This window comes from Geotrypetes seraphini, chromosome 13 (genome assembly GCF_902459505.1).
Source record: "Geotrypetes seraphini chromosome 13, aGeoSer1.1, whole genome shotgun sequence".
Taxonomy (NCBI): domain Eukaryota; kingdom Metazoa; phylum Chordata; class Amphibia; order Gymnophiona; family Dermophiidae; genus Geotrypetes; species Geotrypetes seraphini.
Genome location: NC_047096.1, coordinates 40,663,288 through 40,679,750, shown reverse-complemented (window position 1 = coordinate 40,679,750; position 16,463 = coordinate 40,663,288). Strand labels below are relative to the sequence as shown.

The window sequence follows — 16,463 nt, the reverse complement described above, 5'->3', positions numbered from 1 at the left end:
TAACTGCCTAGGTGTGAGTATACCAGCCATTTGGCTAGCCTATGTGTTTGTGCCTAAAGTTCGTCATGGAACAATGTACTTAAGCTAATATTCTATAATGGCAGTGCCATATGGAGCTGCTGTTACAGAATTCACACTTAGAATGCATCATGCCAGGGCCTAAATGTCAGTCATCCTTTAGGAAGTTACCCCTAAGAGGGTAGTTCTTTTCAGGTCACCTAAAGTTAGGTACCAGGATGCTGTGTGCTAAGTACAAATTCTATATCAGAAGTTATGTATATAATTGCCGTTATAGAATATTATTGTAGTCCGCAGTAACTTTAGATGTGAGTGTACTATATAGTGGAATTGGAAAAGGTACAGAGAAGGGCAGAGAAAATGATAAAAGGGATGGGATGACTTCCCTATGAGGGAAGGGTAAGGCAGCTGGGGATCTTCAACCTGGAGAAGAGACGGCTCAGGGGAGATATGATAGAGTTTTATAAAATACTGAGTGGAGTAGAACAAGTAGATGTGAGTCGCTTGTTTATTCTTTCAAAAAAATACTAGGACTAGAGGCCATGTGATGAAACTACTAAGTGGAAGATTTAAAACAAAACTAGAGAAAATATTTCTTCACTCAGTGGGTAAACTCTGGAATTCATTGCCAGAGAATATAGTAATAAGTTTGAATAATTTCCTAAAAGAGAAGTCCATAGGCCATAATTGAGATGGTTTGGGAAAATCCACTGCTTATTCCTAGGATAAACAGCATAAATCTGTTGGGAACTTGCCAGGTATTTGTGACCTGGGTTGGCCACTGTTAGAAGCAGGATACTGGGCTTGATGGACCTTTGGTCTATCCCAGTATAGGAACTCTTATGTTCTTATAGTGTAAATGCTTGTGCCTAACTGCTGTATTCTACATCCTGAGAGTGTTAAGAGTAACCCATGCTTCTCCCATGTTCACATCCCCTAGCAATTGTGCATGAAAAGAATTATAGAATACACTTCTCCCTCCGTATTTGTTGCGATAGGGGATTAACAGACCCGCGAATACAGAAAAACTGCGAATAACTTTTTCATATGTTAGTCGCCATTTTCTATTAAAAACCATCGTGAATATGGGGAAACCGCGAATAACATGGTGGGAGGCCTGGCCTGTTCCTGAAGGAGAGGTAAAACACAGTGAAAAAAGTGCAAGGAATCGGCGATTTTCTCTGTAAACGCTCGGAATCAGAGATTTCTCTATGCAAGCTGATGTAATTTTGGGGGAGGAGCCAGCAAACTAAAAACCGCGAATAATCAAAACCGCGTTTGCTGAAACCGTGAATACAGAGGGAGAAGTGTACAGACTAGAAGCAGTCATGCAGGCAACTGCAAATTAGTGAGAATTAGCACCCATTAACTCCAATTATGACCAATAATTTATGTTGGTGCCATTGCATGTGTAACTGACACTATTGTATAACTAGCACACACAACTTTACATTCTACACATAAAATTGGGTGCAAAAGTTTAACGAATGAGGGGATAAAAGGGCAAGTCTATGCAAGAGTGTCTAAATTTGCACACCACTTCCGATTGCAATTACGGAATTCTAGCACTTTCATGGATATGTGTCCACGTTGATTCGCATTAGAGAATGACACGGTGACAAAATTCATCACCGTTCCCGTCCCCGCGGATAACCGCGGGAAATAATCCCATGTCATTTTCTAGTATCTATTTCAACCTCAGTCCTTCTACACCAGCATTCTTCAAAGCAAAGCTTGCGGGTCAGTGGTTGTGCCCAATTATACTCTGATTCTTCCCTCTCTCCTTAAAGAATGACATGAAGATGGTTTCCCGCGGTTATCCGCGGGGACGGAAACGGTGATGAATTTTGTCAAAACTCTAATTCAAATCTAATTCTCTAATTCACATCTCACTTTCTCAGCTCAGGTTTCAAATGTTGTAAAAAAAACCTGGTCTTTAAGCATTAAGATCTTTTCGAGCAGTTATATCTTTCATTGATAATAGTTTTCATACTCCGATTCATGCATTCTTCGTGTCAAGACTCGGCTATTGTAATATCGTTTACGCCGGTTTCACAAAATTTAATATCAGACGACTTCAAACATTACATAATACTGCCATTACATTGTTAGGGTTTAAGAGTAAGTTTGACCACATAACCCCTCTTTTTCTACAATATCATTGGTTACTGGTAAGTTTTAGAATTCAATTTAAAATATTAGTACTTACTCATAAAGTACTTCATACGATGGAGCCTAGTTATCTGAACTTACTGACTATTCCTTATACTCCAGGTCGTACATTAAGATCATTGCAAGATAATAGAATGGTCCTGCCAGCAGTTTCAAGAACAAGATGGGAGCTTACTCGTCACAAGGTTTTCTTTTATTTATAACCCGTAAATCCACAATTCTAAGCAGGTAACAAAAATTGTACATACATAATAAAAGCATAAAACATACACACAGATTCATAAAACAAACCCCTCCCCCTTGACAACAAACACAATCAACAATAAAACACACAGAATACCTTAAAACAACAGCTCAGCAAAAAAAAAAAAAACAACAACAAAAAAACCTGATCTCAAACTGCTTACAGCTCACTTTATTTATTTAGCTCCCAGTCTCTGGAACCAACTTCTGAATAATATTCGTTCTGAAGCAAATTTTATGACCAAATTTTATGAAAACCTATTTTTTCAGCTAGCTTTTGGAACAGACTCTTTTCCAATTGACCATATCCATTAATTGAGAGCTTATCAGGCATCCCTTACACACAGGATATACTTGTTTACATGTTTTTATTTTTTTGGTATGATTGTATCCACTTTTAGAACTATCCTATTTTTTTCATGGTGTTCCTTTCTCTCACTTTTATTTTTATTTTTTTTCCAAATCTTTATGCATTTTTACATCTCACAACAAGTGTACAATAATATAACAATTGATTCATATAGATCATTTGAAAATCTTTTCTATTATCATCATACATACATAGATTTAAGTCCCTCCCCCACCCTCCCCTTCCACCAACAATATAATTCAAGTATATTATACATATATTATATTCAAAGATACTGAAAAACCAATAATATAACTATACATCCCCCCCTTTTTCTCTCACTTTTATTGAATTTTGTTGTTATGTATAACCGCTGAAAACATGAACATACTTACACGCATAAGTGCTAGCAGGTGCCTAAGCACTGTTCGGTAAGGATGGATGTAGGTGGCACAGTGCACATATGCAAGAGAGTAAGTCACATGAGTGCAGGATGATCAAGTTCCCACTTAATATGTGTGACATACAGAACGGTGTAAGATACACATGCCACATTTACATGACCACAGTTGTGCCAGATCTGTGGCTGGTGTAATTGCAGGCACATCAATGTTAGGTGCACCAATTCCAAGATATATTAGTAAGTGGCATAGCTACAGGTGGGCCTGGATGGACACAGACCCACACATTATTGGCTCAGGAAGTTAGTAGTGGCTGCTTTTCTCCTCTCTCTCTCTCTCTCCCACAACTGGATCCAGCATTTGCCCTGCTTGCCAGCCCACAGCCCAGCAACTCCCCCCGCCCCTCAACTCTAAACATCCTTCTTCTCAGTGTACTTCATCAACCCTTGCAGGTGGGGGTAGCGACACACATCTGCTGTCTGCACCAGCCCCGCAGACTGCCCTTTCTGTGCCCCGCCCTCACTGATGTCACTTCCTGTGTCTTTCTGGTGGGACACCGCAGAGGGAAGCCTGCGGGGCCAATGCAAGTAGTGGGTGCATGTTACTGCTGCCACTTAGGAGTTGAGGTACACTAGGAGGGAGAGTTGCTGGACCACGAACAGGAGAGGGTAGCAGCAGTGCCAGATCCAGGGGCAGAACAGATAAGATGAAGGATAAAGTCTGTGTTGTTGCAGCTGTTTAGAAAGTTTAGAAAGGCCTGCCCAACATAACTGTGACCCCACCCAAAATAACTGATGCTAGTATTCTATCATGGAATCCAGGCACCAAATGCCACTATAGAATAGGCTCTCACCATGCAGCATCGAAGTGCCTAAAAGGAGGCAGAAAGAACAAAACAGGGGAAAACAAAACCACAACCACAAATGCAGAAAAACCAAAACGGAATTGTCCAAATCAGAATGATGTGCACTAAAAAAGTGTCCTCCAATTCATCTGATAATGTGAAGATCTTTATTCCTCTATAACTCAATGACTTGACATGTACATGTTTTGGCCAACAGACTGAGCTCAGCAGCGAGATGTCCGGCACCAGTAAGCTATAGCTGTATACACACGCTAAAAGATTCTTCATTGGAATTTTGGTCAAATCTATGTATATCATCATTCGTGATTCTTAAGACTCCTGAGACAGGCCTGTTGGCCGAAACATGTACATGTCGAGTTATAGAGGAATAAAGATCTTCACATTATCAGATGAGTTGGAGGACACTTTTTTAGTGCACATCATTCTGATTTGGACAATTCCATTTTGGTTTTTCTGCATAAAAGGAGGCACCCCCTTATAGAATTGCTTTGTAAGGGAACTGTTCTATAACTTGGTACGTCCAATTAAACATCTGGAGGGCACATGATAGGAAATTACTCCAACCTAGGCACCTAGGTTATTACAGAATACTAGCATAACCAGCTATCAATGCAGCTCACATTTAGGCACTTGCACTTATGACAGCCATCGGGGTGCACCCTTTGGACCAGCTAAGCATAGCATAACTTATTCTGTAAGTTGCATATGTAAATGGGGTCTATGCCTATGTTCTTCCACTATATACACCCCAGCACTAAGTTAAGCAGGTATAGTGCAGTCTTGATTATCTGTCGCAAGTGGGACCAAGCCATTGTCGGATAAGTGAAAAATCGCATAACACAAAAAAAACAATGGTTATGCCTCAAACAATGCATTAACAAGGCAGTAAAAGCAGGGTCTTGGGTTACAACAGGGCTATTTTGCAATAAAAATAGGGTCCTGGGTCCAAAACAAATTGTTTCAGGTGAAAAACGTTCCACTGTGCTGTGCCAGAAAACAGAAAGAGAAATCACATTTCTTAATAAGTACCTGTCTAAAATATGTAAACTGCTTTGATGGTAATTGCACAGAAAAAGAGGTATATCAAATACCATCCCCTTTACCCTGTAATGGTGACGAAATAACATCACAGCTTTCACCAGTGTTAAACTTTTATTGAATTTTATTGTTATGTATAACCGCTGAAAACTGTTGTAAGATTTGGTGCGATATCAAATTTTTATAAACAGAGTGTATTGGATATGCTGGATGGTTCGATTAGCAAAGGCCAAATAATTGAGACTGTACTGTATTTGCAGAATAATGCTTAGGTGCCATACTACATAAATGCTAGTATTCTAAACATTTACATACATGACAGGTATGTTAAGGGCAATTCTACACCCTACTGCCCAAGAAAACCAGCATGTCTAGTTTGCAAAATCCAAAACTACATACGATGTTGCCTCTCCCAACTTCACCTACTATTTGCTAAAATTAAAGGTCCCCAACCCCCAACAAAATACCCTGCCATGAAAAAGGTGATCAAAAGATATTGTGGACAAGGTCACTATGCTCTCCAAGGTACTGGGGTATGAAGTGGTTTACAGCTGCAGGGTGAACAGTAATGAACTTGACAATAAATATTGCCAGAGCTTTATCCCCTGGCAACGTTTCACTCAAGACATCGGCTTTTTGTTAACCCTGGAGACATAGCCAAAATTAAAGCACTGAGATTTAAAAAGACAGAGGTACTGGAGTGTGAAATTAGAAGAAAATATTGCTCCTCTTTTACTGTTAAATCTCCCAGACTCATTTATGCCTTTTGAAGCAGCTTTCACCAGTGTTAAACACCAATAAGCTGAGGAGATCTGTAAGGACCACTTATCATAAATAATTCCCAAGGCAAAAAGTTCTCTCAGACAAGAAGAAATGGATTAAGACCATGTATACTTCCATGCAGTACCCAACCAAACCTTCAAAGGGGCAACAGAGGAAAAAGGAAGAGCAAGACGGAAAGGAAGGACTAAAGGAAAAAGGTGAAGGAAGGAGAGGGGGGCAGAGGAAGAAGGGAAGGACAGTCTAGAGGCAAAACAAGTATGAAGAAGTCCCAGCTCATTGTGGCATATACAGAAGGCAAATATTCCATGACTAGAGAATGAGAGGCAGTTCAGGATGGGCTCTCATTCTGTGGAAAAATATCAGCTTATGCAAAATCACTTCCACAAGCACCACAGAAGGACATGAAGATATAAGATGGTGAGATCACCAGGGCATTTCTGTCTAATTCTGCCTCCAGAGCTTGTTTCCCAAAGAACTTTAACAATGGCAACCCTTAATTTCTCAAAGAAAATAGAAAGCATCACCACACACCCAAGACTGCATTTGGACGGACTTGAGACAGCTGATATTATCCCCTAGAGACCTTGAAGACCCACTAGCTACTCTAATCCACAAGGGCGGCAGCTCTTGCTTTGTATCTTCTCGACCTGCAGGTAGCAGGTTGTATTATTGCGTACCTATGACTGTAAGGTGAGTGCTGGCAGTGATGCTTGTGACTACGTTGGTTGCGACACACTCCCATTCCCCGTGGTCCTCCTTGCTGAGGGATTTGAATTGTAAGCTGCCGCTTGGAAGGACGTTGTGCTTGCTTCTACTGGGCTTCCCTACCTTAGACAGAAACACAGAGAGGAGAAAAGAATCATGATGCAAGGTAGCCTGGGAAGTTCAATGCCAACTGGTGCCCAAAATCAATTATGCCAACTCCCAACGGTGCCAGTGAAGTATCCCTGCCAGTGAAAAAGCACTGGGTAACCCAACTCCACCTCCTCCCCCCACCCATGAGAAAGAAGGATAGGATCAAAAGGTGGGAGAATGGGGCAAGACCAAGAGAGACTTATTGAAAAAAAGGAGGCAGGAAGAGAGAAGCAACATTGGAGGAGAGATAATGAAGGAAAAAGAGAACCACAGAAAAGAGATATGAGGAAGAGCAGAGAATGAAGATGATATATGAAAAGGAGAAACAGAAACTTGACATAGACAGAATGCAGAAGAATAGATAGAAATAGGTAAGAGGGAAAATAAAGCCAAGCGTAATGAGGAGAAAGGAGAGAAACAGGGATTGGAATGATGAAGAAAAGAATCAGACACACACACACATACACACATGCACACGAAAAACTCCAGTCTTCCACTGGCAGGAAGCAAAATTAATCCTTTAGAAAAAAACAGAATAAAAATGTTAACACCTCAACATTTCTTAGAAGTTTACTAGCTTTTTATAGTAGAGACTTTTGAAAGATGGCTGTACTTGTGAACAGCACCATGCTATGAAGAAATTTGGTAGATAAAACAGTAACATATGCCCTATGTCAGTTCAAGTATCCCTATTTCGTCATTATTGAATTCTTTAAACCAGTGATCTTGAATCTGATCTATGGGTACACACTCAACGAGGTCAGCCTTTCAGAATATTCACAATTAATATATATGAGTTAGATTTGCATACAATGGATACAGTATGTGCAAATCTCTCCCATGCATAATCTTTGTGAATATCCTAATAAACCTGTCAGATGGGGTGCATCCCGGGAATTGAGTTCAGACAGGGCTGGCATTAGGGAAGCTCCAGGGGACCCCCATGGGCCGGGAGCCTGTTACCATATGTCTGGGTGTCTGGATGTTTGTTTTTTTTTTAATGGGGAGTTTGTCCAGGTTTAGCTTATTCTCTCGACTACCCCACCTAGCTCCTCCCCAGCCACTGTAATTCAATGTTTGGGCAGCCGGCAGCAGAAATGAGGTTAACCTGCTGCTGCTGGCCTGCCCCGGAAGCCACCTCTCTGCAGGTCCTGCCTATACGGAAACAGAGTCACTGCAGAGAGATGGCTTCCATAGTAGGCCAGCAGCAAATTCACCTTGTTCCTGCTGCTGGCTGCCCAAACACTGAATTACAGCAGCTGGGGAGGAGGTAGGAGAGGGAGTCGGGAGCTAGAGAGGTCATTAGGGAAAGCAGCATCAGAGGAGGGAGGGGTTGGGGTTGGAGAAACAGCATGATGGTGATGGAGAAACAGCATGGAGGGAGGGCTGGAGATAAGAGCATGGAGTAGGGAGTGCTGGATGAGAAGGGAAAGACAGAAACATTAGGCGAGGAGGTTGGGAGAGAGCGAGCGAGAGAGGGGCACCCACGGGGGGTGTTGGGAGTTGGAAAAAGAAAGAAAGAAAGACGCATAGGAGAAGGGGGTTGAAGGATAGAGAGAGAGAGAGAGAAGCACCCTTGGAGAAGGAGAGTTGGAGGGAGAGTTAGAAGCACTTAAAGGGTACAAAGGATGGCAAGGGGGAGCAAGGAAATGAGTGAAAGGTGGGCAGGGCTATGGGTGGAGTGTGGGCAGGGTCCATATGTCCTTTTTTTTGTCTAAACAAATATGGTAATCTTAGGAGGGAGGGCTGGAGAAACAGCATGAAGGGAGAAGACTGGAAGGAGACAGCAATGTGCTTGTCCTGGAGTGAGAGGGGGGCTGGAGAGAGATGTACTGGACCTGCCAGGAAGGGGAAAACAAAAGGGGAGAGATGTTGGACCCAAAGACAGAGAGAGAGGGAGTAATGCCAGGTGAAAGAGGAAGAGAGAGGAGGGACAGGGAACAGACAAGAAATGCTGGGCATAGTGTAAGAATAGAGACAGGGACACAACAATGGTGGAAAAGAGGTAGGATGGGAACACCAAGGGGTATTTCAGATCACAAGGGGAAGGACAGGGACACATAGAACAATGCTGAATGTAAGGAGAGGATAGGGACACTAAAAGAAAAGATGCTGAACAGGAGGGAAAGAAAGGAACAAGGACAATGAGGAGAGATGCTGGGGAGGACCTAAAGAGAAGATGGGAAGGCAGGAAAAACAGAAAAAAGCAGGAGAGAGAGAGAGAACAAATTGAATGGAAAAATAAAATGCTTAGACTATAAAGGTAGAATTTTTTTAAAAAAAATTTTATTTATGAATTGGACCATGTTAGCTTTGGGAAATTTGCATCTCTGGTATCTTACATTTCCATTTCTGTTTCTCTGTTATTGCTGAGGGTGGGAACTACTGGAATGAGCTGGGAAGTATGTGCAGGTGGAAAAGATAAAAAAACTGGAGAGAATTCAGTTTCAGGAGGGAGTCCTCATTGGGAAACAACTACTGAGTGGGGCTGGGTGTGTATGCCATAGGAGGGGTATATGGCATGGTGACTGACAGATTTATGGTTGTGTGCATGCTGGGGAAAGGCAGAGAGTTATGGGTGGGTGGGTGTACATATGCATGTGTGTGCTGGCTTGTTACAAGTCTCACTTCTAGACTTTTGGGCTGGTTCCTAGATCCTAAGAAATTCTGTCAAGCCGTTCATTAAGTGTTAACCTGCCATGTTCAATGGGAGAGAACTGACTATCTCCTGATGAATATTATCAGTTAGCTGGTTAAGTACCATTTAACTGGTCAGGAGCTGTTCCTGGCTGGCTGCATGGGTTTAAATATTGGGCAGTTAGTGTTTTATGTATTTACTGGTGACTATTGCACTTCAGCTCAGTAAGTTATAGATATTGAAAATGTTCTTTAGGTGAGTTTCTTTGGGCTAGAAAATATATGCATTTCCTGATGTTTTTATGGTGCATACATAAGAGCATAACATAAGAACATAAGCAATGCCTCTGCTGGGTCAGACCAGAGGTCCATTGTGCCCAGCAGTCCGCTCAAGCGGCGGCCCATCAGGTCCAGGACATGTATAGTAATTCTCTATCTATACCCTTCAATCCCCTTTTCCTTCAGAAAATCATCTAATCCCTTCTTGAAACCCAATAGCATACTCTGTTCTATCACTCCCTCCAGAAGCATATTCCAGGTATCCACCACCCTTTGGGTGAAGAAGAACTTGCTAGCATTGGTTCTGAATCTATCCCCTCTCAATTTTTCTGAATGTCCTCTCGTTCTTGAAGATTTTTAAAGTATGAAGAATCTGTCCCTCTCCACTTTCTATATGCCCTTCATGATCTTGTAAGACTCTATCATATCCCCTCTAAGTCTCCGCTTTTCTAGGGAAAAGAGCCCCAGTTTCTCTAATCTTTCAGCATATGAAAGGTTTTCAATACCCTTTATCAGTCATGTCGCTCTTTTCTGAACCCTCTGGAGTATCGTCATATCCTTCTTGAGGTACGGTGACCAGTATTGGATGCAGTACTCCAGATGCGGGCGCACCATCGCCCGATACAACGGCAGGATAACATCCTTCGTTCTGGTTGTAATACCTTTCTTGTTAATACCTAGCATTTTGTGCGCCTTCTTTGAGGCCGACGGCTTCATCGTTTTATCAACCAGTACCCCTAAGTCCTTCTCTAGGCTACTTTCACCCATTACCAGCCCTCCCATCGTATAGCTGTACATCCGGTTTCTGTTTCCTACATGCAAGACTTTACATTTCTCTACATGATTGATACCAATAATTGGCAGTTACAAGTGTAACAGTGCACCTAAACTGCTTAATGTCTAACTGTTGAGGTATGTGTCTTGTGCTTTGTTGGTGTGTGAAGAAGTCATTTAAAGTTGTTTTATGCAATAGTAACAGCAGGTAGGGAGATCGTGGGGGGGGGGGGGGGTCGGCAAGAGAAGAGGAGATCAGGGGGTGCCCTCCTTAATTTCTGCCCTGGGCCCCAGCATGGCTAAAACTGGCCCCAAGTTCAGAACCCCCACTTTACAAAGTAATATTATAAAGGATTGCAGAGAAAGAGCCACATGACTCTGTAAAGGAAGGTCATTGGGGTAATATCTGCTGTGCAATGAAGGTTACTTCCCCATGATTTCGTACATGTGCATAAGTCATTACATAGCTAAAGTGCACTTCTAAGTGGTTTAAATCCTCTTTCCTTTTATGGATCCTCTGTGTACAGTATATCCCATTCCTTTATGAATTCTAGCACCATTTTTTCTTCTGCCATCAATTTCAAAACAAGAAAATAAACAAAAAACACGCTTAGTGTAATTGCTGTAACTTCTTAAAAGTCCTCTTAGAACTCCATATTCCTTATACTGTAATCAGTGGATAGATTGTGCTCAGAGACATGGAGGAAAAAGGCAATCAATTTCAAAACAGCATTCCAGGAATCCACTACCCTTTCAGTGAAAAAATATTTCCTGATGTTGCTTTTGACGCTAACTCCCTCTAGCTTCCTAGCATGTTTAGTTCTAGAGCTTATTTCTCATTGGATAAAGGCTTCCTTGTTCAGAAATTCCTTAAACTGCTCCCTAGGAAAAATGTTCCACATTCCTCCAAGTGAAGTAGGATCTATCTGCTTCATGGAGAGAACAAGTTCCAAAGTGATTTACTCAAGATACATTATCCTGCTGAAAACCACCCTCCTCAGAATGATTCAAATACAGGTGGGATTGACAACATGCCACTTTGAAAGGGGAAATTACTGGAGGTACAAATTACATGTGCAAAATGGAATTTTCCGATCTTTGTACGCACCTTTAACCCTTTTCCTATGTCCTCAAAAAAAAAAAAGAGATGCAACATTCAAGGGCATTTATCATCCAGTACCTGTGCAAGTGCATTTTCAAAAGAAACTCCATGCATGTGGGTTTGTTTGAAAATTTCCTACTAAATCCATAATTGCCCATTGACTTGCTACCTCAGTTGGCTACTGAAAACTGCCCCCTACAACTAGATCTGAATATATGAAAAGTTTCATATGGAATGTGAAGTTTACATTTTAGCCCCACAGGAGACTCCTCTGAACTTCAGGAGGGTTTAATGACATCTTCTATAAGCCTTCTGCTGTCATGTGTTAGCCCATACTACAACAAACTACATTGGTTGCCAGTGGAGGCCAGAATTATATTCAAACTAGCATGTTTATGTTATAAAATGCTGGCAGGACTTGCTCCCACTTATCTTATTAATCACTTTATACTCTCTACGAACTCTCAACCCAAGCAGAAAATCTCTTTGTTCTCTTTCCCTACGCTAAAAGGATGTACTGCAAAAAGGTTCCTGGACAAAACTTTATCTTACCAGGCCAGTACGTGGAGCAATACCTTAAGTAGTCTATTTGTGAACTCCTTCTGCATTCATCTGCATCTGGCAGATTCTCTTTGCTGTAAATCACTCTGAACTGTCAAAGTATAGCAGGTTATAAATAAATTTGAATTAACCTGAGCCCTGAAACTCTGCTTTTCGGATGGCACTGTGCCTGTGATGTGCTCTTTACAGGGGGACTGGCATTTTCTGACTGTCATCTATTGTACATAGACAGGGCCTGCAGGGTGTGGTACCTTTCTCCAAGCGATGATGGGAAAGGGATCTCCTGCAGCGGCACAAGGGATTAGCAGCTCCCTCCCAGCTTCCTGGCGGTATTCCCAGCCTGGTAGCACCGTAAAATAGGGTGGGTCCTGGAGAGAGAGAAAAAAAAGATCAGGAAAATTCTACTACTGGCCCTCTTGCATATGCATGTACATGTGTCCATAAGTAAGAAATGGTGGCAGAGCCATAAACTACTGGAAGATCACACCTGCAAGACTCATGATGTGAGAAAATTTTAATGAGGAAATGTCCAATCTCGTCTGGAATTTTTCATTGAAAATAAATATTAACAGGTCAATATTCAGCCATCATAGTCCAGATTTTTAACTAAATGCCAGCCATGGCAGTCAAAAATTATCCAGATAATGTGGCTAGCATTAGGTCTTATCCAGACAGCAGGAATCTTCAGCCCAGCATCAGGAAAATGTATCTAGAAAACTCAGGACAATAAAAAGCCTGTCCTAAGTAAGCCAGATAGCTGACTGAATATCGCTTCTCTCCAATAAGTTCCAGAATCACCCTCGCCCTGCCCATGCTCCATCCTCGCATATTCAGATAGAGCCACTGAATATCCTTACAGATTGCTTTTGCACTATCTAGACAGCCCCTCTAAATATCTTAGTCGGCTACACATATTTGGAGAGCAACTAAATACTGTTAAAAAAAAAAAAAGCCTTGTGTTCCCTGAAAATTGGTGAAATTTTTTATGGTCTTTATAGGAGAAGGAAGAGAATTATTTTTTATACAAAGCAAACCAGGAAGAATAGAAACTTACCTTTAGCACCAGTCGGGCAGGGGGGGACTGACCCATGGTACCTAGGGCATTATAAGGCACACAGGTGTAAGTGCCGAGAGATTCCTCCGTCGCCTCCTCAATTCGAATAGAACCGTCTTCCAGCAGAGTCCAACCGGAGAACTGCCGGCAAAGAAGAGTAGCAGTTCAATGCAGAGCCCCCCTCTGTGCCATAAGTACCCAACAGGCCCGCATCTTTCCAATCCCTCTCAGCCCACATGGAGAGGGGGGAAAGAATGGGACTAGTATACCGATTTTTTGTGGTTACACATTCAAAGCGATTTACATATACAGTATACAGGTACTTATTTTGTACATGGGTCAATGGAGGTTTAGGTGATTTGCCCAGGGTCACAAGGAGCAGTGCTAGGATTCAATCCTACAACCTCAGGGTGTTAAGGCAGCAGCTCTACCACTAGGCCACTCCTCACAAGTTCCAAAAACCATTTACTTGGGGTAAATAGGCTGCCTGAAAACTTCCCACCTAATGAGCAGGTAGACGTGTGCATGTGGACATACATAGTTTGACTCACAAGAAAAGCAGATTGATACAGAAGCAAGGTTAGGTTTTGTGAAGTGACGACACACTCAGGTTTTTCAAAATCGCACTTTGCTTTTTCATAGGGAAAAAGTGTCCACATGAAAAACAAGTAGAAATCTCTGCAGGCACAGGGAGGGGGGGTGAGGGGGTGGAGGGAATAATTCTATAAAGTATGCACTAAGTTACATGCTTATTATGCATGTAAATCATTTTAATAATGGCAAATACATGTGTAAATGCCAAAAATCCTCCTAAGCAGTTCTCTGTAAATATGTGCGCATCTTATACAGTGCATATTTTACAGGTAGGCATACAGCATAGACAGAGTATGGTTGGCATATGAGAGGAACGTACACTTACATGTGCTGCTGCTGATAACTGCCCTCCTCAGAATGAATAAAAATATAGGTGGGATTGACAACATGCCACTTTAAAAGGGGGTTTTCCTGGAGATACAAATCGCATGTGCAAAATGGAATTTTCCAATCTTTGTACACACCTTTAACCCTTTTCCTAGGTCCACAAAAACCAGGTACATAATTCATGGGTATTTATCATCCACTATCTGCGGCAAGTGCATTTTCAAAAGAAACTCTACGCATGTGGTTTTCTTTGAAAATTTCCTACCGAGTCCATAATTGCCCATGAACTTGCTAACTCTGTGGGCTACTGAAAACTTCTCCCTACAACTAAATCAAAATATATGGAACTTACAGAATACTGTAAGTTATGCACATATCTCTAGAGCTTAGGTGTGCTCACACCAGATCTTTGCCTGGCATAAGTACTTGCACTTAAATTAGAGGCATGTATTTCACCAGCTGAGCTAGTATTCTACAAAGGGGGGTAGGCGCTGTTACCAGCACCCTATGAGCACCTAATTATAGGTGCACAGATTTATAATTACCAGCATCACTGCAGTTTTCAAAGAAAAAGTAAGCATGCAAAACTTATGCAAAATGCACACAGAACTTTGCATCTAAACACAACATTGAAAATGTCTCCCTTAGTTTTTTTTCAGTTTAACCCAATTAAATTAATTCCACTTGATATTAAGCCCATGGCAGAAAAATGGTGTAAATCTTTGTGTCCGCCCTGCTCTCCTCCGAATCGCCGCCTGAATCTCTCCTGCCTGCCACCCTGCTCTCCCCCGAATCTCTCCTGCCCTTCCCCGCACAGTGAGCCCGTGGTTTTAACCCACAGGTTAAAAGCGGGTTAAAACCACGGGCTCGCTGGGCTAAAAAGTAAAGTTTTTTTTAAAAGTTGCGGCTCGGACGGGTTTTAGACGCATGCGCAGACCATCTACACTAGCGATCCATGCCAGCAGATGGGGGCATTCCTCCGATCACCCCCATTTGAATATTAATGATTGAAGAATCCATCGGACCTGCCCAGATTGGACAAGGATCGGTCATGATCGGGTGAGTTAATGAATCTAGCCCTAAATTAAGTGCAGATCCCCCTTATTCTATAACCACATGTAAACTGCAGGAATGCCCCTGATCTGCCCATGACCCTCCCATGGCCCTATCCTCTTTTTGGAGCTGCATGCCTAAAAGTATACACATGTAAATTTCTATTAATTCCATCATCACCAATAATTACTTGTTAAGATCCCAATTATGAGCACTAATTAGATTGTTACCCAATTAAATTGCATGCACAAATTGGGAGTGCACCAAAATTTGCACACCCAAATCAAAGCACCATATATAGAATTTGGGGGTTAGTGGACTGAAAAACTCCGCTAACTAAGTTCAAGCTCTGCACATGCCCTGCTCCCAGACCGCCTCTAACCTGGCAGGTTAGGAATGGCTGGTTAGTGGGAATATTTTCAGCAGTATTAATTATATATTAAGAACATAAGAATTGCCATACTGGGACAGACTGAAGGTCCATCAAGCCCAGTATCCTGTTTTCAACAGTGGCCAACCCAGGTCCCAAGTACCTAGCTAGATCCCAAGTAGCAAAACAGATTCTATGCTGCTTATCCTATGAATAAACAGTGGATTTCCCTAAGCTATCTCAATAATGACTTATGGACTACTCTTTTAGGAAATTATCCAAACCTTTTTAAACCCCACTAAGCTAACTGATTTCACCACATTCTCCAGCAATGAATTCCAGAGTTTAATTACACATTGTGTGAAGAAATATTTTCTCCAGTTTGTTTTAAATCTACTACTTAGTAGTTTCATCGTATGTCCCCTGGTCCTGGTATTTTTGGAAACAAGTGATTCACATCTACCCTTTCCACTCCACTCAGTATTTTATAGACCTCTGTCATACCACCCCTGAGCTGTCTTTTCTCTAAGCTGTACTATAAAATTTCCTTTTGATATATTTACTTTTTCTTAATATAATTCTTTATTAATTTTCAAGTCAAGTTCAAAAGTGCATTAGAATTTACATACAAATATTATCATAAACATCACTTACATTCAATCAATAACAATACAAAATACATTTCCCCACCTCTCCCTTCCACTATATCCAATCAAAATAGAATACAAAATATATCCCCCCCCACCCTCCCTGGATGTGTGTGCAAATCAAATAGAAAATAAAGGCATTATACAACTAATCAGAGTAAACAAAATCTGTTAATGGACCCCATGTTATTTTAAATAATTTATTATGACCCAATATATCTGAATTCATTTTTTCTTATCTATAATATAAACATAAAGTTTCCCACCAAAAGGAAAAATTAAGCCTGTCCCAATTTTCCAATTCTTGGTAATCATTTGCATGGCAATCCCTGTCATAATAA

At 41.5% G+C, this 16,463-nt stretch overlaps 1 protein-coding gene across 5 annotated transcripts in view; it reads right to left on the bottom strand.

Annotated features, from left to right (window-relative positions):
* Window positions 1-16,463, bottom strand: part of IGSF9B (immunoglobulin superfamily member 9B) — a 224,981-nt gene that overhangs the window by 75,301 nt on the left and 133,217 nt on the right. For all 5 annotated transcript variants that reach the window (XM_033917419.1, XM_033917418.1, XM_033917421.1 and 2 more), the window contains exons 9-11: window positions 13,132-13,272; window positions 12,329-12,445; window positions 6,547-6,697 (exon numbers count right to left, since the gene is read on the bottom strand). In XM_033917419.1, the coding sequence (XP_033773310.1) occupies window positions 6,547-6,697; window positions 12,329-12,445; window positions 13,132-13,272 (409 nt within the window). The remainder of the gene's footprint in view (window positions 1-6,546; window positions 6,698-12,328; window positions 12,446-13,131; window positions 13,273-16,463) is intronic.